General features: G+C 37.6%; 1 protein-coding gene across 6 annotated transcripts in view; it reads left to right on the top strand.

Annotated features, from left to right (window-relative positions):
* Positions 1-26346, top strand: part of FAM184B (family with sequence similarity 184 member B) — a 46416-nt gene that overhangs the window by 18200 nt on the left and 1870 nt on the right. Inside the window, exons 2-10 of one of the 6 annotated variants that reach the window (XR_010071252.1) lie at positions 189-950; positions 7253-7363; positions 16326-16538; positions 17742-17895; positions 19077-19189; positions 19616-19800; positions 24877-24994; positions 25127-25278; positions 25946-26071. Coding sequence is in view for 4 of the 6 variants with exons in the window: in XM_063336130.1 (XP_063192200.1) it covers positions 189-950; positions 7253-7363; positions 16326-16538; positions 17742-17895; positions 19077-19189; positions 19616-19800; positions 24877-24994; positions 25174-25278; positions 25946-26151 (1967 nt within the window). In the remaining 2 variants the exon portion in view is untranslated. Of the gene's footprint in view, positions 1-188; positions 951-7252; positions 7364-16325; positions 16539-17741; positions 17896-19076; positions 19190-19615; positions 19801-24876; positions 24995-25126; positions 25279-25619; positions 25806-25945; positions 26152-26346 lie in introns of those variants that run through there. The other 5 variants (XR_010071253.1, XM_063336130.1, XM_063336131.1 and 2 more) reach the window with 5 other exon arrangements.

Genomic DNA, 26346 nt, shown 5'->3' with positions numbered 1-26346 from the left:
TTTTGCAGTTTATAATTGTCCTTCTGTTCCTAGTGAAAATAACAACACAAAGAAACAACAACAACAAAAGATTAAACTGTAGCAGTGATTCTCTTTTAGCCTTTAACACCTTGATAAATACAGTAACTGAATTAATGACTACCATTCACCAAATACTTTAATTTCCTATTATTTTTCTTGTTCAATAGGTGATATATGCCCTGAACACGAAGAATGATGAACATGAGGCTAGTATACAGGCTCTGAGAGAGGCTCACGACGAAGAAATTCAATGCATTCTTGCGGAGACAAGGGAAACAATTCTCCGGTGTAAAAGCAAAGTTGAAGAAGAACAATTGCTGAGAAAACGTATTCAGGCCCTTGAAATTGCTGTAGAACAACACAAGAGACTAAAGGAAGAAGCTTTGGCAGAGTTAACGTTGTGCAAGAAGCAGGTGGAAGAAAGGGAGCTGACAACAGAAGTGAAACAAGCACAGGCAGTCCTTGCTACAGACACGGTACATACCAGTGCAGACTTTGAGAAGCTTCTACATTTAAATCAGGATTCTGATGGACTGCTAAATGAATGCAAAGCATCTAGGAGAGAAAATTTAGATAAAAAAGTAATTTTAGATGAAAAATACAGTGTGGAAGGACAAGTTGTAGTGAATGACATGGAAAACCTGAAGAGTGAGAACAAGAGACCAACTGAAGACTATACTCAGAAAACAAGCAAGCTGCGAGCCCCTTACGAGAGAGAAAAAGAGACTTTGAAAAAGGCTATGCAGCAGTCTATGACAGAAACAAGTAAGAGTTGTCAGCAAAGAGAAATGGAGCAAAGGAAGAGCTCAGAGGCTGAAGAAGGTTTTTTGCTGCAGCAGGTAAAGAAGCTGGAGGCAGACCTAGAGGAGAAAAGCCAAAAGATAAATGAGAGGAAGAAGCATTCTCAGAAGCTGAAGGAGAGAATACAGGTAGAGTATGATACTGTGATCCCTGTCTCTGCCTATAAAAGTGCGAATTACCAATTCCTCAAAATTTGAGGGAAGAGGGGTCTTTTAAATATCTTATTGAGTCAAATGCTTTGTAAGCGCTAAAGCAGTTTTAGAGGCTTAGAGAGAAATAGGAGGGATATAGTGCCGAGAGTTTTAAAGAAAGAGTTAAGATTCTTAGTAACTCATTAGAACTCTTTGAACACTAGACTTTGTATACCCTGAAGGAGGAGTGAGGTAAAATTTGTCTGTTGACTGAACAGAGCTTTGCCTTTCCTGCCCAGAAATGCGAAGAGAACAGCAAACAGGCGCTAATGTAGCAATAAGTATTTACAAGCACATTCTCCTTTTCCCTTGTGGTTGCCAACAACTCAGTGCATGGATTATCCATGTACAGGGTTAGATAAGAGACCTAGTCTGTCAGGTTAGGAATCAAGTGCTTTGTATTGTATGACTCTTGCAACAGTGGCTTGGACCAAGTGACATTTAATGAAGTGTGCTTTACCCCTGTGAAGTTCTATGTGCTGACCCACGAGACTTTCACCATTAGTTCTCACCTCACGCTGTGCCTGTCTACTCTAGCTGGTGTAGATCTCCTACATATATTTGCAGCACAGCTCTGCAGCCCCTTTCTGCTTAATTGTATCATGTCAAATTCAGTTTCAGAGGTTGGTAGATCATGGGCAATCTGCCAGCCAGCTGCATTTGGTACGTAAGGTCAGTGTGTGGGAGAGACACTGATGAACTGTGCTGAAGCTGAAGCACCCAGCCATGCTCTATGCTCAACAGTTCCACTTCCTTTTAATACTATTGGTCCTTCCCATGACATAAACTCACCTACCAGACCTGTCCCCAGCCCTATGATGGCAATCTTGCATGTTAGATAAGAAAACACCTTGAAGGTCTAGACTTGGAGTATTTCAGAATAGCAGTAATTGTTTCCTGGTGGACAGAAGATTTAGCTCATTTAAGGTCAGAGAACCCCAGAATCTTGTAGAGAGCAGGGTCACCCCAGTCAGCTGTGTTCCTCCAAGATAACTCTGACTCATTTCACCATCTGCCCTCACATCTTGCCTGTCAGTATCATTTCGCTGATGGTGCAAAGTTCTGGGCCTTGTCTTTGAGCAGTTCAGCCTTCAAAACAGCTGCTGCCTTTTTGTTTCACAAGATTAGAGGGTGAATTGAATACACCTTCTCTCACGTTATTCAGACTGCATTCTCTCAGTGTGTAGATCTGTAGCAGAACAACCTTTATCTTCTGCAGAAAAGTGTAGAGGATATAATGAATGGCAGAGTTGCAGATGAGACTTTTTAAAATTTAGTCAGGGAAATGCATAATATCTGTTTCAGTAAGGAAGTGTCCTGTCTCTGTAGAAGTTTGAAGTGATAGAGGGGAAGAGGGAAAGTAAGATCCTGATTTCTTGTGGGTACTTGAAGTAACATTCATGAGAAATGAAGAATGGAGACGTCGAAATTTATGCACGTGATTTACTGTTCTGATTTATGGTATAAGAAACGCAGTCTTTTAAGAATAAATAATGTAAAACATGATAGGAAATAAGAAGTTGGTGTCATTAGCAATTTAATTTTCAAATTCAGGATCAGCTGGATAAAACTGAAATATTTTCTGAGGGACATATGCTTAGCTCATACATTTCAGATCCTCTGAGTCTATGGAATAAGGCTGATTTACATACCACCAGAGCATATTGCCTTGAGTCTTTAAAGCGATAGCCTCAGACCAGGATAAATCCGGAAGAAGAAAAACATGTAGACACAATGTTATTTTCTGTTTCTTTCCAGTTTAAATAAAGAAGCAGAAGTTTCTCCTTTACAAATTATCTATTTCTGATGCCATTAAATACTACATTTTTTTCAGAATCCTGTGGACAATGGCAGACTGGGAAACAGAAACATTTCTTTCATCAGTAATACCTCTGATCATTAGTAAATGCTAGCAAGAAAAGCTATTGTAAGGCTTGAAAGATAAAAGCACAGATGTTTAAGCAAGATGAATTTTCTGTTTTCTCAGTGTATGCCAAGAGATTTGAGACCTTTAAATCACATTAGTGCACATTTATTATTATTATTATTACTGTGGAAGAGTAATGACAAAGGATGACAAGTCATTAAGTCTGATCTGTTCAGTCTAGTTTTGGAAGAATTTTGGCATATGCCAGAGGTAAAAAGAACAAGCTTACCTTTAAGTTTTCAAGTACAGAGATCGTTAACAACAAGTTAGTTTTAACCCATGAGGTTTTACTCAACATTCATACAGGAACAAATGGCAGTTTTGTCTGAGTGAATATTGCAGTATTATGTTAGACAACTGGAAGCTGAGACTAGAACATCCAGAAACAGAACATTAAATATGGTTCAAATTTTTGCCTTTAGTTATGGACAGACAATTCACAGCAAAGTCTGTAGGAGCTGATTTTTCTGGGTTTAGGCATCTGTATTATGGCTTATGTTAAGAACTATTGTACTTCATCAACTGGAAAAAAGCCCAAACTAATATTCATTACCTTTTAGCACAAGTTGCTGTGAAATTAATGGATGTATATCGTGTTCCAAGTTTAGGATAATCTCGGGTATCTTTTAGATGGTAATTCTTGATGAGTGTTCACTTTATAGTCATGCCTACTGTATCTCAGGGAATGGCGCCACATTACAAATATTCTGGCAGCAGAAACAGTTTAAGGGTATGGAAGAGCAAAAAATGCATATAAAGCAACTCTGGAGGTGAAAGATTTCTATCATGAATCTACACCAAGAGAGAAAATGACCATTTATTTCAGATGACAAAAAAAGAACATATGTATTAAGTGTAGAAGTAATGTCATGTATATTTTAGGATTTGTAAGTGTAGCTTATGGGAACACAACAAGAAATTCTGTAATCAAAAAGTATAGTGAAAAAAGTGGAGGAAGATCTAAGTGTAGTCAAAGAGAGAAGCACAATTCAAGAGAAGGAAATCCTGCCAAAAGCAGGTAAGATGCTCATTAATGTCATTCTGAAGTATTTCCCTTGTTAATAGTCACTCACGCTGGAAATTCTGCAAGTTATTCATGCTATTTGAAATGTAAATTTTTATACCACAGAAGCTAGGGAAACTACGTTTAATTCCCAAAACAAAGCTGTTAATAAAGAAGATGAACTGAAACATCAAATAGCACAGCTGCAGCAAATGACTTCTACTAAACAGAGACAGAACAAGAGTGGCTCTGCAGAAGTGCAAGACCTTAAATAGGTGGTTTGCTCTCAAATATTCAAAGGCACGGCATGCCAAAAGTGCTGAAATCAATGTCGTTTTTCTTTTAAGATTAATGGATTTGGCGTTATTCTACAGCAGTCAGTCCTGTAAAATTTCCAGATCTCTGACCTCATCCAGAGGAACAATGACTTGTGTTCGTAACCTGAAGTACATGAGTACATGAGAAGCAATGATAGGAAAGAAACTACTGACATCCTTGAGCTAGAACAAGACAGAGTGTTCAACTTCTTCTGTAACTAAAATGTTAAAGAGAACAAGATCGAAGGCAGACTTCCTCTATTGAGGTCAAGTTGGAATACCGATTTATATTTTTAAAATATAGAAAACAGTTCTTCTGAAAAGCCATGCAGAAATAATACCAGGAATAAACTCAGTAGGAGGAATGAGGAGCGTAAGTATCCTGAGAGTTTCCTCTGTACAATGTCTCCCCTTAAACAATTGTCCAGTCCCAAATCTTTTCTATATTTTTTAATTCTCCTACAACGTTGTTATGCTAGCATTCTGGAAAATTAGACCTAGCATCGGAGACATAAGAAAAATCAAACTGTCCTTTGTACTTTTTCACAGAACTAAGGTTGTCCTTGAGGAAGCCTACATGGTTGGAAGTGAGTTACACCCCCAAATTTAAACCAGAACAGCAAAAAAGCCCCATTCCTAGACTGCAGAAGAGGCATACCGCCCTGAATCACTACAGTTCTACATTGTTAATTAAAATAAAGCCAGTATTTTTCAAAGGAGTATATCCAATTAAATAGACTACTGCTACCCCAGAGTTCTTCCCTGGTTTTGTCATATTATAGAGCTAGTGTGTTTTATAAACTGTAGCTATTTAAAAAGAGGGTATGAAAAAAGACACAGAGAACTTGCTTTGTAAAGGCAAGCATCAGGTCCATAAGGAAAAGATTTGTCTGAAGGAATAGCCATTAAAAGGGCTGGAAGATCTTGTAATGAAGCATACAAAGGAAATCAAGCCAGTCTAAAACTTAATGGAAACTGAAAAAAAAAATGCAGAAGGTAGGAATGTTCTTCTATTTATAGATGCTCTGATTCATCTGGTTTTAATCTTATTGGTCACAGTGACATCATTTGAATTATCCTCACTGGAGGCACTTTGAATTAACATGAAATGCAAGGATTTTCTTGCTACCGTCTTAGTGGAAAAAAAAAAATGGGGAGAAAAAAAGTCAAACTGATGTGTTTCTGTGAAAAGCTCCACAGGCAGGAAGGTGAATTTTGCCTTGATGTGATAAACTGCCTTCTTAGCAACACTTATCCTTGCATGCTTTGCATGTGACAGAGTGATTAATATAAGGTCCCTCCTGATGAAAAATGTATTGTAGGTATATTCCAATTTCTGACTTAATTTTCCATGGATTGCTGCTGTGAAATACTCAGATACATTGATTTAATCAATATTTTGCATTGTTTAGGCAGAGGATTTAATTCTGCAAAGTGTTGGTAAATGGATTCAGAGTGCAGGTGTTACCAATGAAATGACGACTAGTTACAAGCAAATACATGCATATATATATCCTTATTTAGCCTTAGTCAGGAAGTATGCTTATCTTCTCGTGGATCCAGACAGGTTGCCTGAGCGATACCTTCTCTCAATGTGTTTTAAGTGGCTGGGCTGTAATTTATTTTCTTGGTGTGCTTTAGCAGTAATTGGCTTAAGAGATTCTTCAGAGAATTTCACTTTCATGAGAACCGTGTCTGTGGCTGAATCCTTTGGCTTCAGGAGATTTTCTATCTGTAATGTTTCTGTGCAGTAGGAACGTAAATGTGAGCTGAAATCTATTGAAATGGAGGAAAACCTTGAAACACATTTTCAGCACATGCTTTGATGCTTAGTGAAGCTTACAACTCAGTGCATGCCCAAATGATTTGCCAAATTTGGGCATAAACTAAGGAGGAATTTAATTTCTGTCTCCTAATGTACTGATGTGTTTGTCAGACATCTAGACAAAAAAAAAAAATTATTAGAGCAGTTTGTAGAATTGGAAAATCAGGTCAAGTGTTCTTTAGACCCTTCTTGGTGATAAGAATGTACTTCTATCCATTTTTCCCAGTTTTAATGCTGCTATACCTTTCCAAGTTCAACATTTACTTGAGAGTAATCAAATCATAAGTCATAAAAAGCAGGCAGATCCTATCACTAGATGCTGAGCTTCATAGTACCTTCTGGATTTTGGAGACTAGGAATTAAGTTAAGTGGTTGTCAGAAGAATTAATTTCTGCCTATGAAACTGCTGGAATTTATACATTTATGCAATCTCATTTCTCAAAAAGGAACCTGTGTGAGTAACTTATTTTATCTGATTGTGAAAGTGCTGACATTTGATCAGTACGTAAAGATGCGGTGCTTCAAGGTACACAGTTACACTATCAAGTATAAGCCTTATGAAAGGCTTTGGCTTTTAAATAGTATATTCTTTTATGTGAATAAGTTTGTACAGGTATACTTAAAATGATTTTTACTGCCTCACTGGGATTTTCCTTATGGATGCTATAAAATAGTGCTTCCTTTGATTCCCTTTTCCACTAATTGCCCACTAATTAGTCATCTGGTTATTTATACGGTCAATGTATATTTATGTTTTTTCAGATCTTGTGGGTGACTCTTGCATACTAAATTATTTTTGAACACTAACACCACTCAAGGCAAAACAGTCTGACTCTTCATGCTGTACAATTTTCCACCTCAGGGGTGCTTTCAGTAGAAGATTAGGATTATTTGAACTGTATTGTCTAATGCTAGTATTAGAAAGAGCTGAAACAAACTGTTAATACTTCTTTGATTGAATAATACATGAGTGACATTAAAAGACAGTAGCATGTATTGTGTAAACAGTAGCATGTATTACTGTGTAAACTGCTCTATTATCTAGGTTACTGTGGAAGAAATGTCCTTTCTTTTCCATGCTGCATGTTTTGTCCCAGCTATTGCATGCTTTTTTCTTTTTTTTTTCTTTTTTCTTTTTTTTCTTTTTTTTTTTTTTTTTTACTGTAGGAGCTCCAGACACAGCTAGAGGAATTTAAAAGAAAATCTGAGTGTGAACTAAAGCAACTAGAGAAAGAGAAAGAAGTCTTAACTGGGAAACTTCAGAACTCTTCACTTGAGGTAAACTGGGCATAAATGTAACCCAGTAATAAAAGGGGTCTTAATTTTTGCTCTCATCTGAGAGATTCTTGATTACATTTTAGTCATATTTGCTGTGACTGTAATTCAAGAAAATATGCAGGGACTCTAGATAGAAATAACAGAAATTACTGCTCCTGAGCTTCTATGAAGATTTTGACAAGCCTATTTATTTTGATAATATATAACTCTTTGGAGATATACTAAGGCTTTTTGGTGAGGATTTTGGCTATTTCAGGGTTGGATAGTGACTCTGTTCATCTGTATACAGGGCTTCCTTATAGGTCTTGTTGACTTTCTGATTATTTTGTGTGTGTGCGGGTGGGTGTGTAGACTTGGAAAAGGGCCTGCTTGCTTGCTCCCTTGAGCAAGAGAATTGAATGGAAAAAAGGTCGAATAGATCATTGTGTCTGTTCTGCCTGCTTGAAAGTAAGCATGTTAACTGAAGCAGATTGGAATGTGCAATAATTTAGTATATATTAGTAGTTAGGTATGCCTCCCTCTGTTTCAAGATCAAGAATGAAACAGAGAAAGCACTGTGACCCCAAAGTAGCTTTGAGAATGTCATAGCTTATGTATTGTTCCCCACTCTGCTTGCACCTAAGTCATAATGCAAATCTACGGACATGGATTAATCTGGAAATAGATACCTGAGATGTATTAGGTTATCCACCTGTAACAGCTGTAATGTATAGTCAGTTGCGGGCCAGATTAGTACATATGCCAAAATATTTATACAGGAAAAGTGTCATTATTTGAAAAGTCGTAACAGGTTGGATAAATAATTTTCTGAGAAAACAAAAGCAGAACGCCTGCAAGGCATTTAATTACCCACATAAACACTGCACCTTTGAAATTTCTGACAACTGTAAATACACCTTTTCTTCCTCACAGGTGTTCCCTTTTTGTGGTGTTCAGTTCTTTTCAGCAAATGCTGTCTGCTTTAAAATGTTATGTACAGGGTATTTCCTTTTTTGCAGTGTGATCATGTGAAGTTTTTGCCTGCAAACATTTTGATGCTTTTGTCTCATGGATAAGCTATAAAACAACTGCTTTAACAGAACTGAAGTCAATGCCCTAGTGAAAAGTTCTGATGACGCTCAGTGCTGCATTTATTTTTCTAGCCCAAGTATGTCATTGCATTTGGTACCTTTTTCAGAAGAACAATTAATGATTTGTGATTGTCCCTTCTGTAAGATTATGGGTGAATTAACATGTTTTCACCGTGCAAATTTGTCATTCATTTCTTTGGCTTTTTCCTGCCAGTCCAGGTTTTCAGACTGCAATATTTTATGAAGCAAAATGAGGACATTCCCAAAATTTCTTAAGTCTAGTTCAAGAAAAAGTAAGGAACAACAGGAATTAGGTAGCTCACACTGTGGATCTACTGAATTACAGATAGCCACTGTTGTTCTAACTGGTTGTCTATAATTTTCGTTGCTTTATATCTTCCCTGATTCTAACCAGTTTCACTTCCAGCAAGTTCAGTAGGAGTTTGCATTGCAACAGCTCCACAAAAGTTGAAGACCTGGATCTTTCTCAGCTGGCATTTGTAGACTCTTAGTGGCCATAATAAGCTCTTTTTGAGTGTTTGAAGACCAAAAAAAAAGGACAGATAGGCTCATCAGGGGGCTAAGCAAGATGTTGGCCCCCCCTCTGCTACCTGCGTCCACTTTCCCACATGCCATTACTACTGCTTGGAGTGGAATGTTCCAGCAATTGGGGCATGTGTTGTGGTCATTTACTATGTGGCACATGCTTTTTCTCCCATTCATGCCATACTAACTATACTAGTTCTGAGTGAAGCATGGTCTTTTCACTTTCATTTCTCCTTTAAAACAGATTTATACATTCTGGTATCAAACAGTTGCATTCTCCCATTCCATACATTTCCCAGTCTTAGAAATATAGAATTTAAGTGTAGCTCTTAAGTTGTGGCAAAATCACATTTTTAGGTTTCATTACACATTTCTGCATGCCACCGTTTTTTACAGGTTCTTCTCTGAGAGAGTTTCAGGTCGATCCAACCTGTGTTGACCTATGCTGAGTGACTTCTTTGCTCCTAATGCAAAACATGAGTTCTCAGAAATTAGTCACATTTATTCTTTTCCAGTTTCCCTAAACTTAGTTTTTTACAAAAATATCTTAGTCCATTCAAAGATGAAAATTTACCATGATATTCTGGCATCCCTGACTAATGCCTGAAAGTTATACTGGTTTGAGGTGTGAGGGGAAGAGATGGAAGGGAGGAGTAGTGGTACACTGTCAGGTCTCATCGTATTGTGTATATGCATGCAGGTGGTTTAGTCCCCTGAAAGGTCTCAAAGAAATCAAAAGGCTTATCACGTGAAGCAATTATTCTTCAGGTTTTGCAGATGGAAAAAGTAAGGCAGTGAGTCATAAAATTACTTTTCTTGAAGTCATACATTCAGGAGAGAAAAATAGGAAAGGAACTTGTGTTTACTAACGGCTAGTCTTCTCATATCATGAGATCATGGTAAATGCAAGGGTTGGTGGGAAATTATTGCCACTACAGACATAAATTAATATAAAATAATATATATCATGCCATATGTTATGTTCACAACACCATGGTAAGTATGAACAGATACACTAAGAAACATTTTGGTGTATCTTAGAATCTAGCAATGCTCCCAAACATGAGGAAATGCTCCCTCTGAAGAGAAATTTTGCATTTTTCTTGGTACTCTGTAAATTACTTTCTGAACCAATTACTTGGCAGTATTGCCAGGGAAGTGAATTAATTTCAGCTAACAATACTTTCCTTCTATAAATATGTGAATATTCACAGCCAAGAAACCACCATTTACTATACAACATTATGTTTCACCGAGGGCATGATTCCCAGCTGGGAACCTTTGCAATGGCTCAGCCCAGAGCTTCCGCCTCAAAGGTTAGGCAATGTGCTGTTACTAATCCAGTTCTAACCTGGATACAATTTCAGATCTAAAAATAGGTTCCTTGGCTGCATAAGACACGTTTTTGTCTGGGCTGACATAGCTAGAGCACTTTGCAGAGTAGACAGGATCATGATAATTCCATCTCTCTGGGGATGCACTTCAATGTGGCGGTATTTCTGTATTAACGAGATTTTTCTGGATAAAGAAATCGGATTCGCACGTATTTGGTTGTCTGGAAGGAAGGATGTAAAATTCAGTGTGGGTCAAATGCCAGTTCATTAGAGTCCTCCAGTTCCTTGCTTTTGCACTACAGGGTCTCTTCAACATGTGTTAAAGGGGCTATTCTGGAATTAGAAGGTACATAAAATGGAAGTGCAGGCATCACCTTGTTATGGTACATCTTTGAACACTGCTAGCACAGCAATGCCCAAGAGCCTTGATGGATCTTGGAGGCACCACCAAATAGGAGCAGTAGAGGTGTGCCTAATACGTTCACACCTGTCCCTCCAGTCAGGAATTGCCGTAAGTTTAGGAAAGCAGTTAACTTTGAACTTAACTGAATTAATTGTGAAATAAGCCTAAAGACAACAGTAAAATATAATTTCATTGTTTTGTTGTTACTTCTTATACCATGTTACTGTTTTGATGTAATAGGATCATAGTATGTAGCATTTGGGTGCCTTATTTTGACTCTGAACAAATTCTCAATTGTGCTGACTCTTCTATAATACATCAAAGGGCAGTTTAAAGTCTTTTATATAAATTCATCCACTAGCAATGCATTGAGAAACTCGGATCTTTCTAGTTAAAAGATACAGGAAGTCAAAATATTCTCTCTGATTCCAACTTTAGATCTTGCCTTTGAGATTTCACACTTCTTACATATGATAAATAAAAGAAGGGGAGAGCAGATATAAGATAGACTTCAAGAATTCATAGTGCTTGCAAGCACAGTGAATTAAAATAATCAAAGCAGAAGTCAAATGGGGGAGCCAACCGTGAGGGCAGGCACAGCCTTATACATGCCCAGTATTTTTACCCATGGGCTATCAAAGTCTGAGAGGTACTTCTTCAAAAGAATCAAGCCATCCTCCCCAGAAGGACAGTAATTATGGTTAGAAAAGAATGAAACTTGAAAGACTTTTGAAATATTTTAAAACTTACCTGTCATGTTTTAGTAATAGTTGTTCATTTTTTCTTTACTTGGAAGACTGTGGTAGACAAAATCAGCTGTCATAAGAAAAGGCAAGCACAAACATAACCCTGAAATTTGAAAAGAATTCAGCAAGCCTAGAAAAATACTGTTGCCTAGAGTTTGTACTGTGGATAGGTATTGGCTGCATCTTTTAAGACCACTTTAGGCAATTCAGGTGGATAAAAGTTAATTAATAATGGTATTAGAGGTACAGTTTTTTCAAGTTTTGTTTTGCAGCAGGAAGACATTATAAAACACAAAATCACACTATGTTGCTGGTTTGTTAATAGTAAGAGGAGCCAAGTAGATTCTGGACTGATGTGAGTTGGCATGGTTTCATTGGCCTAAATGTTGCTTTACGAATTTAAACAAATTGAGGATCTGGCTATCTGTTTTGAAGTAATGAAACATAATAAAATGCCTGGGCACTGCAAAATATTCCAGAGAAGGATCTGCACTGGCGGATTTGACAGCCCTTTTAATTGAAAGACAGGAGGAGGAAACCCGATGGGATGGAAGTGTTTGTTTCTTACCCTCTAATATGTTAGAAGTAGCAGGATTCATGAGAAAGTGTGTTTGTATCCTGATATATTTGTGTAGGTCTTTTTCCCTAAATCACTGGAAAATAATGTTTTTAGAAATACCTTTACATCTGATTTCTTATTACATTATATTCTTTGTTGCTACCACTTTGCTGCTTAGTCTATTTCTAGTTAGTATTATCTTATGTTTCATGTTAGTAGTGCTTTGAACCAATAATTGTCTATGAAGAGAGTCTGGAAGGTTAATAATGTTGTGACCACAGCTGAAGTTTATATACACTTCATCTTCCCTGCCTAGACAAATATGTAATTTGCAAAAGAAATATTCCAAGCAACATTTCTCCTGTTTCCAATTGTTCTATTAGAAAATATACAGCCTACTTTTCTGGCACATCCATTTTACTCACTGGCTTACTTTCAGGAAGCCCAGGAAAAAAAATGCATGCTTGAGTTTAGTAATGCTAATGAATATTACAACAGCTGATACAAACTGATTAAGTGTTTCACATGTAAATTTAAGCACCTAAAAACTTCAGTGTTTCCTTTCTTTATATAGGAAAACACTGGCTTGAGTTCAATAGGTATTAAGACAAAGTAAATGTCAAAGTGCCCCTTTGGTTAAATCTTACGATTTACCACTTGTTTTTCAAAAAAAAAAAACAAAATTGCAGCAGCTCTGGAAACAAAGGTATAGTTGTCAAGTGCCTCTGGCATCTGCCTGTTCTTGGAATGTATCCAGGCCACAGATAGATCCCATCACACAGACACATTAAATGTTATTCATTAGGAATAATATTTAGCAATTATTCTTCACTAGTTTGTTCAGACAGATAGTTTTCTTTGTGTTTAATCGGATGACACAATGGAAGAAGCCAAGAAACCACTGGATGATTAGTTAACTTAAACTCAGTTTGGGGGAGCTGAAGCTAGGTGCTCTTTCAAATTTGTTAACTCAAATCAATTTGATTGGATAGCTTCAGTGAAATTCAAGTGTACCATGTTGGTTTGAAATTGTTTGAGAAGCACTTTTCTTGCATTTAGAAGAAAATAAAAAACTTGATTCACAGAACACTGGGTGAAAGAATGTTTGTTTTCTTCTTATCTACCAACCTAGCATTCCCATGATGTGTGGGAGACTTGGGCTTGTTTTGGTTTGTTGTTTTTTTTTTTTTTTCTTCTGTCAGCTTTCTCACCATTTATAGAGTCCCCTTGTCACTGGGTTCTAGGATAAAACAGGGTGAGCTACAGTGTGTCAGTTGTTGCCACTTCTTCACTTGTATATTAAGTTGTCATTGGACAACCTAGGCCTTCATCACTTGGGTAAGTGTCCCAGTTACCTTCATATGCACACGTACATACTCTCTTGTTCTCTCGGTTTTTCTGTGCCTCCATGCTTCCTTCCTCCCTCTCATGCACACAAAGCAGAACCACCACTGCCATCTCTTCCTCCCTTCATTCTGTGAATGAAGTCATTTGTCTTCTTGCAAATGATGAAATAATTTAAGGTTTAAAAACATTGAATTTAGTCTGGAGGAAATATTATAGTTTTTCATTTTGATGTGTGCGTTCAAAAATGTTTCCTTTGGATTATTTGACTAAAAGCTTTATTGGTTGCTTGGTTTAGCCACCAAATAGGAGGAATTCCACTGCCCAAACTGGTAGCTTTGCTAAAGAGTTAAAAAACAAGGTTCATCTCTGCTTGCAGATTTCTGTCACATCTAAATTACAGATACTGTTGTAGATCTCAGAACAAGTGAAACATCAGTAATAGAGCTGAGGACCTTTGAAGTTCAAACATAGCGCACTACCCCATCTGGTAAAGGAAATCCACATCAATTATAATAGTAGTATAGCCCTTTCTGAGTAAGCTGTTGGAAGCGGTTTGGAGGGAAACTGAAGTACAAGATCAGTAATGATCAGTAATGACCACCACCAATTAATTGGGGAAAAGAAACCTGACTTGTGGATTTGAAGAAACTCTATTTAAATGTATAACAGTATACTGACTTATGTATAGGAACAGCAGTTCTGCAGCTATAAACGTACTTAAAAATGGAACAGTAATTCTTTCTTATAGCTGCTTACAGAGGTACAGAAACTAGATTTAGTACAGGAAGTTATGTCATTCTCATGATGCATGTGTGTCTTCAAGTAACAGGTTTGGAGTTATCTCTGCAGCACGTGAAGTCCATGAACATTTGTGTTTCACGTGAATAGTGAAAAACACAGAAACAAATCATTTTCATCTGATACTCTGTGAACACAAACTTTCTACTCAAAATTATAAACTACCAGCAGACCAAATAGAGCAAGTTTATACATGTTTTCAGGCCCTTATTTAGTTGCTCTGTAGAAAAAAACAATTAAAGTAGGACAAATTGATCAAGAAGAAATAATTCTTTCTAAGCTGTGAGTGTCTCAAAAAAAAAGGTTCACAGTCATTTTTCTTCTTTAATATCAGGTTTCATTTCTGGGACATAAAGACTTGTATAAATTCTAGAGAGAAGGGAACAGATGCTAAGAAATGGCAAAAGCAGAAATCGTGACTAGAATTCAAGACAAGTCAAGATACAATGTAGTTGAAGGTTCTGGTCATAAACTCAGAGTACAGAATGTCCTCTCTCCAAAAGGAGTTGAAATCCTGGGAACTGATACAAGCTCTGTGGTTTGCACACTTTGAGACTTCGGGGCGCACTTCTGTGCTGGGAACCTGTGAGAATAGTAGAGGCTTAGAAAGTACTTCGGTAAGAGCTGAAATCCATCTGGGAATGGAGAAGGGCCTCAGGAGAGGGAAAGGAGAAAACACATCCTTTGGAGGAGAGAAGCCAGCATGCTCAGACAATGTGAGAAAGAACAGAGCCATGAACTAGCAAGAGTATATTTAGCCATTATAGAAAGGATTCCTGTGATTTGGAGAGATCTGGCATAGCTCATTAGTATCTCCCTTTGGACAGTGCAATGCTGACCGTGGCCATGAAGTTAATGAGAAGTAAGGGCTTTGCACAGCATGTTTCCTTTCCTTTTCTTTTATGTAACACAAAATATACCAGAAAGTGCTATAAGAATGAAATATGAAAGGATATAGACACCTTCGCCCACTTGGTAAATCTTCATCCAGCTTTTGTTGTTCTGCATCAGAAAGAACCACCAGAGTGCAGTTGAAGTTACAAGCAACTATTTAGCTAGATAAAGCTACAGTGCTTCCTCAACTAACAAACTGTTTGCAGTATGCATGGAAAAAATGAAGGCAACACTGAGGAAGAGAAAAAGAACATGTATTAGTGTGGAGAAAAGGATAGGATAGAGTCACAGGTTCTAATCTGTATCATATCCAATTTGCAGGTGCATGCAGCATGATTTGAATCATTTAAAGTCACATGAAATTCTAAGGAAGCTAACTTCTTCCTTCCATAGTTTGAATTCTGTTTCTCTAAGGCTGGAAAGTACAAGTATATAAAAATTGGAAAGCAGACTGTCCTCTTTCACATGCTTCCAAAAAGAAAAGGCAAGAGACATAAAGATTTTTAAGGAGGCATGGCACAGCAAAAAAGCAGAATTGGAAGCCCAGACACAGCAGCAGAAATGCTAATTTGCCATACTAATTACGCATGCTCCTCCTATGCAGAACGCACTTTTTCAGAATTTCACAGCTGTAATGTTTGGAATGGCAAATTTAAGAAGAAAAGCAAATACAGTTTTTTGCTGAAAGTTTAGAAAACCTACAAAATACGAAAGAGTACAGGCTCCTCCTTCCTTCCCCACTAAAAAATTACCCCACCAAGATATTCTTATAAACGGATATTTTTTGTTACTGTTATGTCAGCCATTATAAACATGTCTACTGTATTTAGTAATTTAGCTAAGTGGGGTGAGAAAATAAATCTGATGTGTGATGTGCAGAATTCTTGTTTCCATTGATTTTTATCTACTCCTTTGTATAAATGGACTCTGCAGTGTTACATCGCCAGGATGACAATAAGCACAGCCTTAGGCCTGCCTCCTGGCTTGTGACATAATTATTGTGCAAGTTGAACTATGGATTGTACGTATGAGATGGAGATGATTTGAAAAGAAATAACTTAAGGAAAGTACTTAATGGGCAACAGACAGTATATGCAAAAGGGATGTCATTTTTCACTGAAAAAAAGGGCTCCTTGCATGAAACAAGCATCTTGCTGTTCTTCATAGAGCAACACAAGTTCATAAAATGTACTCAAATTTACATAATTCCTCTCCATTGTGAATGCACCCATTAATCCTATCCTGCTGACTTACTTTTCTGGAAGGTGGCTCAGCTGAAGCAAATATTAGACCAACAAGCAAAAAATTTCAAGGAGTCACTGAAGAAACATAATCTACAGTCCAACAAAGAAAAAGAGACGCTTTTGCAGGATCTTCAAAACACCATTAAAGAAAACCAGAATGTTAAACTGCAGCTGGAGGCATCACATCAAAAAGTCTTAAAAATGTTGGAGAAAAGCAAAAATCAGGAACTCAAGGTCAGTTTGTGACATACTAGTCTAAAAGAAATTGTATTTGTGGGATAAACTATCCTAATTAGAGTCAGATATCTTAATGATGGGTTGCCATTGTTGCACATAATGAATTATTCTGTGATTTTGAAACCTCGTTATCTTCAGGTTGTTTTTTTTTTAGAATTTTAACATTTGAACTTAGATCACAGTGTGAATGAAATAGTTTCATAAAATAATATAGCCTACCCTCTACAGTTAGGCTATGATTAATACAAGCTCCTCTAGCTGTGGTCTTGCTTAAGAAATACAAGGGAATTCCTAAGTGCATCATTAACAGGACTCAGTTTTATTCTTTTTCATCCATTATTAATTTATACATAAATACTTTAAAAGAAGTATAAAAGACACATATAATGGTGTGTATTGCCTTAGATACCTCCAAGAAATCAATTCTGTAAGTAGATAACCAAAGCTTTTAAAGGTTCAAGTGGATTTATGTCAGTGATGCAATGTTAGTACAATATATTGAGATTCTAAATAATGTTGCTGTTTGAGAAAAAAAATCAACTTGAAAAATCTACGTGTGATTGTGATGTGGTGGTCAGATGTCCCTATTGATATCACACACCTTAGGGAAAACCTCCTTATAAAACATATGCAGTAAAACCATCCTAAGTAGAATTTAATCTTGCTTACATATTCAGAATAAAATCCCAGCTTTAACAAAACCAAGCTGAAGGCACTAAGCTATTAAAAATAAAACTGAGGATAGGAGTTTACTTTCAGAACCACTACAGAGCAACTGCTTCGTCATTTACAGCATATCAGCAGCACTTCTAATGACAGTGGAAGTTTTAGCCAAGAACGATACAAGGAAAGATAGAAGCCTTCATCTGACACACTGTGATAAGTAATGACATACAGGTCAAATCTGGGGGGCTTTGTATGTTGAATAACAAAAACATCTTTCTAATATCAAACAGTGCAAAGATGTCAGGGTTATTATTTCATGATGTACAACAAATCTCATAGATGATCTCTTGATAATTTCTCTTGTCCTATTTTTATTTTTGTGTTGATGAAGCATCATGTAAACGTGTGATGAAAATAAAAGTTCTACAGTGAAAGACCAGATTCATCCTGGCATTACAAGTAAAACAACAAGGTGATAAATAGGCTCCAACTACTTTGTTTTCCCGGGGGTGGGGGGGGCGCTTTTGCTTACAGGAGGCAGAAGAACGTTTGAAAAAGGAATTTAATGAGACTTTCAAGATCCAACATCAGTCTCATAGGCTGGAAATACAAACCTTGGAAGAGAAAGCAAAGAAAGAATTACATGATGAACTCGAGCAGATACAGAAGCAGCAAGCCCTGTTGCTAGGTATGACGTCTCATGTCACGCATGGCTCCTACTGCTTGATTATATGCTGAGAAGCACTGGCTTTCCTCCCATTAATTTTCTTTCCCGTCTTCTGGGAACTCAGGTCTTTGTCAATCTCCTTTTCCATACCCTGCAATTTCAGCAATACACACTTACTATTCTTTGTTAACCTAGCTCTCAACTGTCAGCAGCAGAACATTGCTAGGAGAGTGGTATGGTGTACAACATTCAAGTATGCATTATTAGGTATATTAAATTGGAATATTGTAGTTAGTGTATATGAATTTTCTCTTTTTTTCTATGATGTGAAGAATTGTTATATGTGGTTCAAGTCTGTTCTGTTACGTTCAGCAGTGGAGATCAGTTGCTCCATACGTACTGTTTAGTTAGTTTAGAAAGTTCTCTAAACTGTTCAGAACTAAACAGAACACTGCATTAGGAGGACCTGTACTATACCCATGTGTCAACTCTGGTTATTAAAGCTCATCTATAAAAGGTTTTTTAATTAAAGATAGAATGATTTGAAAGTACTTGAAGCATAAACTGAATTATCTTCTTGGGGGGTTTTTTCAGTAATTTGAATTTGCTAGAAAGATGTGTTGCTCTCTGAAGTTTATATATTCAATAGATAAATTCTGTTATTCAAGAAAAATTGTGGGGAGACAATAGAGAGAAAAACTTCTTTCTCCATGTATTTGACCCATCACAAAACTTGTACCCAATATACACAAAAGTTGCAGTCTATGACAGATCTGCTTACATAAATGTCGTACTTCTCTAACACAACCAGAGCTCTCCTCAGTCTGCCTTATGGCCCTCTATAAAACACCAGTGAACTTAACAGGGAAGCTCAGGGGTGCTCCAGGAAAGTTCAAGGTTAGAAGAAACAATTGTAGTGATTTAGTCTGCAGAACAACTGCCACAGAATTACATCTCTGATTCCAATGTTGAATCGTTCCTGTTGTAACTCCGTATATTCTTACGGTTGCTCAACTGAGTTACTTCTCTAGTAGTAGGAGGCCTGTCTTTTACCAGAGCGTTTATTATACTTAATGGTGAAGGAGTTGAGGGACAAAGCAAGAAGTAATGTGTCATTGTTTTCATCTGCATTATCTATGTCTACCTTCCCCATCCAGCTGACCTCTGATTGTGTTAATGATTGTCTGTCTGATTGTTACTAGGATCTCTAAGGATGGAACTCTCTGAGCAACAGACATTGTGCACTAATCTCAAGAAACAAATAGAAGAACTCCAAATGGAGCTGAGAAGTGTGAGGACACTGAAGATGCAACAGGCAAGAATCCAGTTCCTACTTCATTGCCATGTTGTGTTTTGCAAAAGCAATAGTATCAAATTTCTCTCTTCAGAGATAATAAAAGTCTACAGCGTCTCTTACAGAAGTGTAATGGGTTTCCTTCCCTTACGTCCCACTTTAAAATGTTAGTATTGTTTATCATCTTTTCTCTATGGACAGGCTTTTTTTCAATTTAAAGATCAGAATCTACAACACAAGTAAATGAATGAATGTTACAATAAAATACATTTTATGGAGGCTATAAAATATGTTCAGGAATTTTTGATCACAGATTTTGTCTTGCATATAGAATTGCACATATAATGGAAAAATCAGTTCACAAAAATTCCATGCACACAATTCCAGTGAGATCTTCTTATTAAATAATAAGCAGCGGTGAATAACTAAATTTGGCCTTTTTCTTAGGAAGGAAGTAGCCAGAGCCAGATCAGATCTCTTCATGATGAACTGGAAAAATGTCAGAGTGAAATTTCCGAACTCAAGAAAGAGAATTTACTTTTGAAGGACACAATGGAGCTACTCAGTGCTGAGTTGGAGTCGCAGAAGCAAGAAGCTGCACAGCTTCAGGATAGGGATAAACAGCACAGAAGGTTTGCCTTAAATTCAGACTTCACAGTGCTATCTAGAGAGTTAATAATAATGCCGACATCAGAGGTGTTCTAAATGCGATGAGTGTCACAATCTCTCTAAAGTACTAGTTTTAGAGATTAGGAGTGTTGTAATAGCAGTAGTTCATATCACATTTCTCTCCAGCCATAATAAAAGCATTTGAACTAATTGGTCATTATATGTCACAGAGAAATATGTCCAGTGTAGCCCCACAGGAGTGACCTGAAAAAATCTGCATAATGTCAGCCTTTGAAAGGCACTGGAAGACATAAACAAATTCCAAACTCACCCAAGAGCTATTAAAAAAAAGTAGAAGTCTCTGAAAATAAATATCAGGTTTTTATACATGCTCTCTGTAGCTGAAACCAACGGGTTGTTAACTCTAAACGGGACACTTGAAAAGGCCGTATGTACTCTGTGAGACTTTGCTTTGGCTGTAACAGCCAGCTTTCCACTGGGGGAGTGAGAGCAGCAATAGCGAAAACTGATGGTGGTTTTGGGCTGATGGAAGCCTGGAGCTGTAATATGCTGTCAGGGCATAGGAGGGCAGAGCTGACTTGTAGTCTTGGCTGTTCTGTGGAAGGTGGACCGCATTCGCTTAGTGCAGCCACAGGCTCGGAGCACGTGTTGCATTGCAGTAATAGCAGTCTTCCTGTTCGCATGCAGAAAAAGTGCAGGATTTACCTTTTACAAGGGAGGCAAAACTGGGGTTCACTGTGCAGTGCATTCGTATGGTTGTTGAATCCTTTGAAATTTCTGGATGATCACACTTAATACATTCTCTTTGTGGAAAGACTGAGGGATCTGGTGCATGGGTACCCTTCAATTCATTTCTGCAGTGGTGTAGAATGTATGACCCTAACTACTCAAGCCATATATATAAAGGATTTCTGAAGAGTATAGCCTTAAAGGAATCTTTAAAAATATGTCCTATAGAGTCTAGAGAAAAGCACTCAAGGGATGCAGTGTCTTTCAGCAGACTGTCAGAGTGGCCAGAATAATTCCATTCCTGTCTACCAGTCAGTAGACATTTAAAGAATGAGAAAGAAACTTTTTTTTTTTTTTGCCTTTGCACTCTTTGGAGAGTTACTTGAAAGTGACTTTCATTTCAAGCTTTTGAAGCAAGATCAATGGAAAGAATTGCAAACCAGAGAGTTTCATCAGTGCCCTCCAGCTACCTTGAAGGAATTTAGAGCCTCTGTTCATGAAGAGACAATTATTCGCATGTCAGTGATGAGGTCTAAAAGGCTTCAAATGCTAAAGCTGTTGGGCTGGAGGATAATCTTTACAGGGGATAGATGGTGTAGCTCTACTACAGTATGCATTTGAGAAGGAAGCATTAATGGAAATTACGTAAGGAGAAATCCTTCAAATAACAGGAGGTAGAACCAAAGAGCTCAAATGGTCCTAGGCACCTGATACAGGCTGCTCTGAAATTAACCCATGGAAGATCTGGAACATTTAACTCGCAGCTCTTGTTTTGCTTTTGCAGGACAAATAATTTGGGTAGGGGAATAGTTAAATTGGTGAGTGCATATAAATAACAGTTTTTTACTGTTACTTTAATAACAGTGACCTGGTCTTATGCTATATAGTTGTTTCTGATTTGAGAGATGATAGTGGCTTGTTATTTGCATGTGCCATTTTTTTATAACCAATTATTTAAAATTACTATTCCTACTGTTGCCAAGTAAGCAAAACCAGTAATCTACTTGAAGTTGTCATTCCCATATCCATTCTCTTGAACTGTGTGAATTCCACCTCCAGTACAGAAACCTTTTGCAAGGAGTATGATGAGAGCAGACAATGTTTTTTTTATGGGAAGAGAGCACAAGTCCCAAAATGTCTGAAGGAGAGCTTTAATTCTACCTCTGAAGATCCATTTCAGGGATTCTGCTCCCATTTTCACTCTTATTCTTCTGCTTCTTATTTTGTGCCAAGTGCCAAATCAATCACTCCCATGACTGTGCTCTGATTTCAAGGGCAGAACCCTTTTATGGGCCTTTTGGCCTTTCCCGAAGCATTTCAGAAACAAGTGAAAGGACTTAGAAATACATTTAAAAATAAAAAAAAGAAAAAGAAAAAGAAAAAAAAAGGTAAACTGAATATCTTTTGTGAAAATTACAATTGTTAATCTGCTGAGTTTAACCTCTCTATTTTAATCAGTAGACAACAGAACATGGGCTCTGCATTGACTTAATGGAAAAGTTTCTCAAAGGTTTAACAAAACATTAGTGAACAAAAGGCAACAAGTTAACAACGATTCTTCAATAGATGGCTGTTGATTTTGGTGTTGGTATCAGAAAGCAATGTTATGGCTGGGCTTGAAAAAGTGTTAGGCAACTTTTAGTTTTCAGTTGATGGTGTTAATCAAACAGCTGTATCTTTCAAAATATATTGTCTGTTAGAGACAAATGTTGTAGTTGAAGGCATTGTTAAGGTTCTTATCCTCACTTTTAAAAAAAATATATTTTTAGGATGGTGGTAGGCAGTATTAAATGTTTCTGGTGCCATGATGTGATGAAATAGAGCATGAGAGCCTCATGTTGAAATTCCAGAGATTTCAAAATAATTTTGCTTAATACAAGTGAGTTCCTATGGTACTTTATTGTCATGTTTGACCATTAAGATTGATGTACAAACTAACCAGTCAGGATACCAACAGCATTACTATACAGAGTAGACTCTCTGTTTCCTGAAGGCTGGAGGTCAAGTACTTCTCCAAATAATTTTCCCCTTCCTAGGTGGTAGTGTTGTTCTGCTTGAGATTGCAACTGAGGTGTCGAAGTCAAATAAGTAAGCAGAAGCCCAGAGCTGTGCCCAGCTACCTTTGTAGTCAATGAAAGACCTTAAAACTGCGTGCTTTGACCAATGACAATAAACTAGTATTGAAATGAGAGAATTCAGACATATTTTAATCCCAATGAAAGGCTACTGGTAGAAAGCCTCAATATCAAGCATAAAAAAGAACTGGACATAGTGAAACAAGATCACTGGAAGGAAAGTGAAAACATATTATCTGATTTCAGCAGCACTCAGGCACATCTCTAAGCAAAGATTTTCTCCTTAGAAACTATGTCATTTAAATAAACTGTCTCATACTGGCAATGAGTTCGGTTTGAAATTATTTTTGTTAGTTATGTATAATTTTTTTTGTTGCTTATAGGTAGAATATTATAAGCACTGAAATAGAAGTGTATAGGTATTTCATAGAATTACAGAATCTTCATGGTTGGAAAGGACCTTTGAGTTCAAGTCCAACCATACACACACAAAAAACCCCCTACAATCGCTGCCACTGGAGCATGCCCTGAAGTGCCACATCTAGACGTTTCTTAATACCTCTAGGGATGGTGACTCAACCACCTCCCTGGGCAGGCTGTTCCAGTGCCTGACCACTCTTGCAGTAAAGTAATTCCTCCTAATATCTAACCTAAACCTCCCCTGCCGCAGCTTCAGACCATTTCCTCTGGTCCTGTCATTATTCACCTGGGAGAAGAGGCCAACACCCACCTCTCTCCAACCTCCTTTCAGGTAGTTGTAGAGGGCAATGAGGTCTCCCCTCAGCCTCCTCTTCTCCAAGCTAAACATGCCCAGCTCCCTCAGCCTCTCCTCATATGCCCTGGTCTCCAGACCCCTCACCAGCCTGGTAGCTCTCCTCTGGATACGCTCCAGCACTTCAAGGTCCCTCTTGTACAGAGGGGCCCAGAACTGAACACAGTACTCGAGGTGAGGCCTCACCAGTGCCGATCACTTTCCTTTGCAAACACAGAAAGACCTAGTTATACTGCAATAAACTCTGAATATTGTTTAGTGTAAAGCACTATGCATAAAGTTTTACAATGCTAAATTAAAACCTGTACTTAGCATCTTGCAATTTTATGAAGTCTTTGTCACAGATGATACCAGAGGCATGATCTTGTACTACATTTGGTTCAACAGAGCAGCATCTTTGAGGTTAAGCTCCTGCTTATTCTCCCTCCCTTGCAAATTTCCCAGGACAGCCCACACTAACTCATGTAAATAAATTTTTTTTTTTGCAGCCCCCTGTAGAGTTAAGTAGTTCTGCAGTGCTTCAGACTGTACAGGAGAGGGCCGTCAAAAATTAATCTCTGTGATTACATATATCCCTTGTCCTTTTCTCTGATACCAACTGTGTGGCATAGGTCCAGAAGAGAGGTCTCTTGCATGTAAGCAGGTCGCAGACCATTCAGATGTTAAGATTTATCTTTTTATCTGAACTCTGAGATACACTAAATTAAGAGTATAAAATGGGGGGAACGTCCTCACCAAAAAACCCACAAAGTGGTGGTTTGTATTCTCTAATACATTTCTCAGTATGGCAGGTGAACTTCATAGCACTCAGTTTCTCAAGCAGCAAAATTAATAAACTTTGCTGATGAAATAATGACTTGTTTTCTCATGGGTCAATCAAATGTATGTTTCTACACCATCTCTAGGAAGGTGTAAGTTCTCAATTGAATCTTTTCCCCTGATTAAGCCATTTAAAGAGCTGGACTCGCACTACAGGTTTTGACTTAGAGGGTTCACTAAAGCAGGATGTATATCCAAGCCTTTCTTTTCATGAAAGTTATAGGAATTGAGTATTTCTGAGGCGTCTATCAAATATGGTTGGAATTAGCCTGTGGATTCTAAAGTTATTGGGTCAGAAAAGAGAACAAATAGATGAATACAGACATGCATGGATACTGTGACACAGATTTTTTTTTCTTTAGGAAACTAGACTAGCAATGTGATGTGCAAGCTTGTTAGTATTTTACCCTAGTATTTTACAGGGGCTTGATTTTACACTGGACAGGTGTTGTGAATCAACCCTCCTATATTGCCTGGTGGCAATTTATTTTGGAATTCCACAACATTCTGTACTTATATGTAATCCATATACAGATGCCCATTTTTCAAAAATGCTGTTTTATTGGAAAGGCCCAACTATGTCCCTTTATTTTAAGCTTGGAATTTAGGGCAGAAGGAAGCCCAAGTATCTCTTGAACTTGGTCTGAGGAAGTTTTTTCCAGTCTGCATTTTCTTTGGTACAGACTTAAAGAATTAGAAGAAAAGTCAAGAATCTGGGAGTCCAGACCAGAAGATACATACCTTATAAGTTGTCTGCAAGACAAATTAAGTGAGAGAGAAGAGATTATCAAGCAGTTGGTGGTAAGATTTCCTTTTATACGTACATATATATTTTGGAATCTGTTGGAAGGCTCTATTCAGTGTTGCACACATTGCTTCAGACCGATTCTTTCTGTTCTGGAATACTTTGACAAATATATGTTTCCATAACAGCTTCCACCAAATGGATGTCCCCATACACGATTTTTCTCTCCTCTCAGGAAGGAAGAAAATTTCAGCATTCACTTTTAGCCAACACTGAATCTTACAGGAATCGGTCATTTTCTTTCAACCCTAATACAGGATGCTTGACTCCTTCCGTGAAGGTAAGATGGGCAATGCAATTAAAATTGCAAATCACGATGTTTTATTGTTATTTGAATCATACAGATGTTCAGGACAATAAAGGTACTATTAATTTTTTTATGGTAATGTTACTTGGTAGAATTCTTTCCAGTAAGCCAACCTACAGTCAGGTGCTGAGTATAACATAAATTCAGTAGAAGTATATATGCACATAGATACAGGTGTTTAAGCAAATACAAACCACTAGAACTCTGAAGACATCAGTCTTCCACTGGGATGAGCACAGCCATTTGTGATATTGCATGCATCAAGGAAAATTATTGTGTTTGGGCTGCTTAGGATTTGCGCTTTGTCGTTCCAGCCCCTCTGCATGATACTGTCTATAAATATTCATGGGAAGAAGGGAAGTCAAGTTGGTGGAAAGCACCTAACTGAGCTCTGCAAAGCTATCAGCTTTGATGTATCTGAAACCTCAAGGTCAAATACATAAGTTGTTTTAATTGGACTACCTAATTGGATCCTCACAGCATACCCTGAGAATTTATGCCTATAGAAAAAGATGAGAATCTTCATTTTTGAGTGCTCCTCACAAGATACCTATGAATGAGGTATTTTTGAGGTTTTATAGTATACAGTGTAAAAAAAAAATAATGCATGTGTAATGAAGTTTTCTGTTACAATAAAAAGCAGCAGAAGAAAACGGTTGAGGTGCCCAGTCGTGTTGTCAGTGTGCCGAATTTAGCTTCCTACGCAAAGAGCTTTTTGAGCTGTGACTTGAGATCAAAAAGAAGTACTCCTCAAATAACAAAATCTACGAGCTTAGACCGGAGTCCTGGCTGCCTCAGGGTGGGCTCTCCATCACCACAGTCCTCAGACAGCAGTGCTGCCACAAGGTATTTATCCATTTTGCAGTGGCTTGTAAGATGATAAATTAATTGGTATTCAGAATCTTGTAGGCAATTCAAACACATTAGACATTTGGAAATAAACACTGACATAAGGTTCCTGTTGTGCACTGAACTCCATGTGTTCAATTCTCTACAGACAGACCCAGAACTTTACTGCAGAAGTAGGCTATAATCACTACC

This window comes from Chroicocephalus ridibundus, chromosome 5 (assembly GCF_963924245.1).
Source record: "Chroicocephalus ridibundus chromosome 5, bChrRid1.1, whole genome shotgun sequence".
Classification (NCBI taxonomy): domain Eukaryota; kingdom Metazoa; phylum Chordata; class Aves; order Charadriiformes; family Laridae; genus Chroicocephalus; species Chroicocephalus ridibundus.
This window is presented reverse-complemented; position numbering and strand designations above follow the sequence as displayed.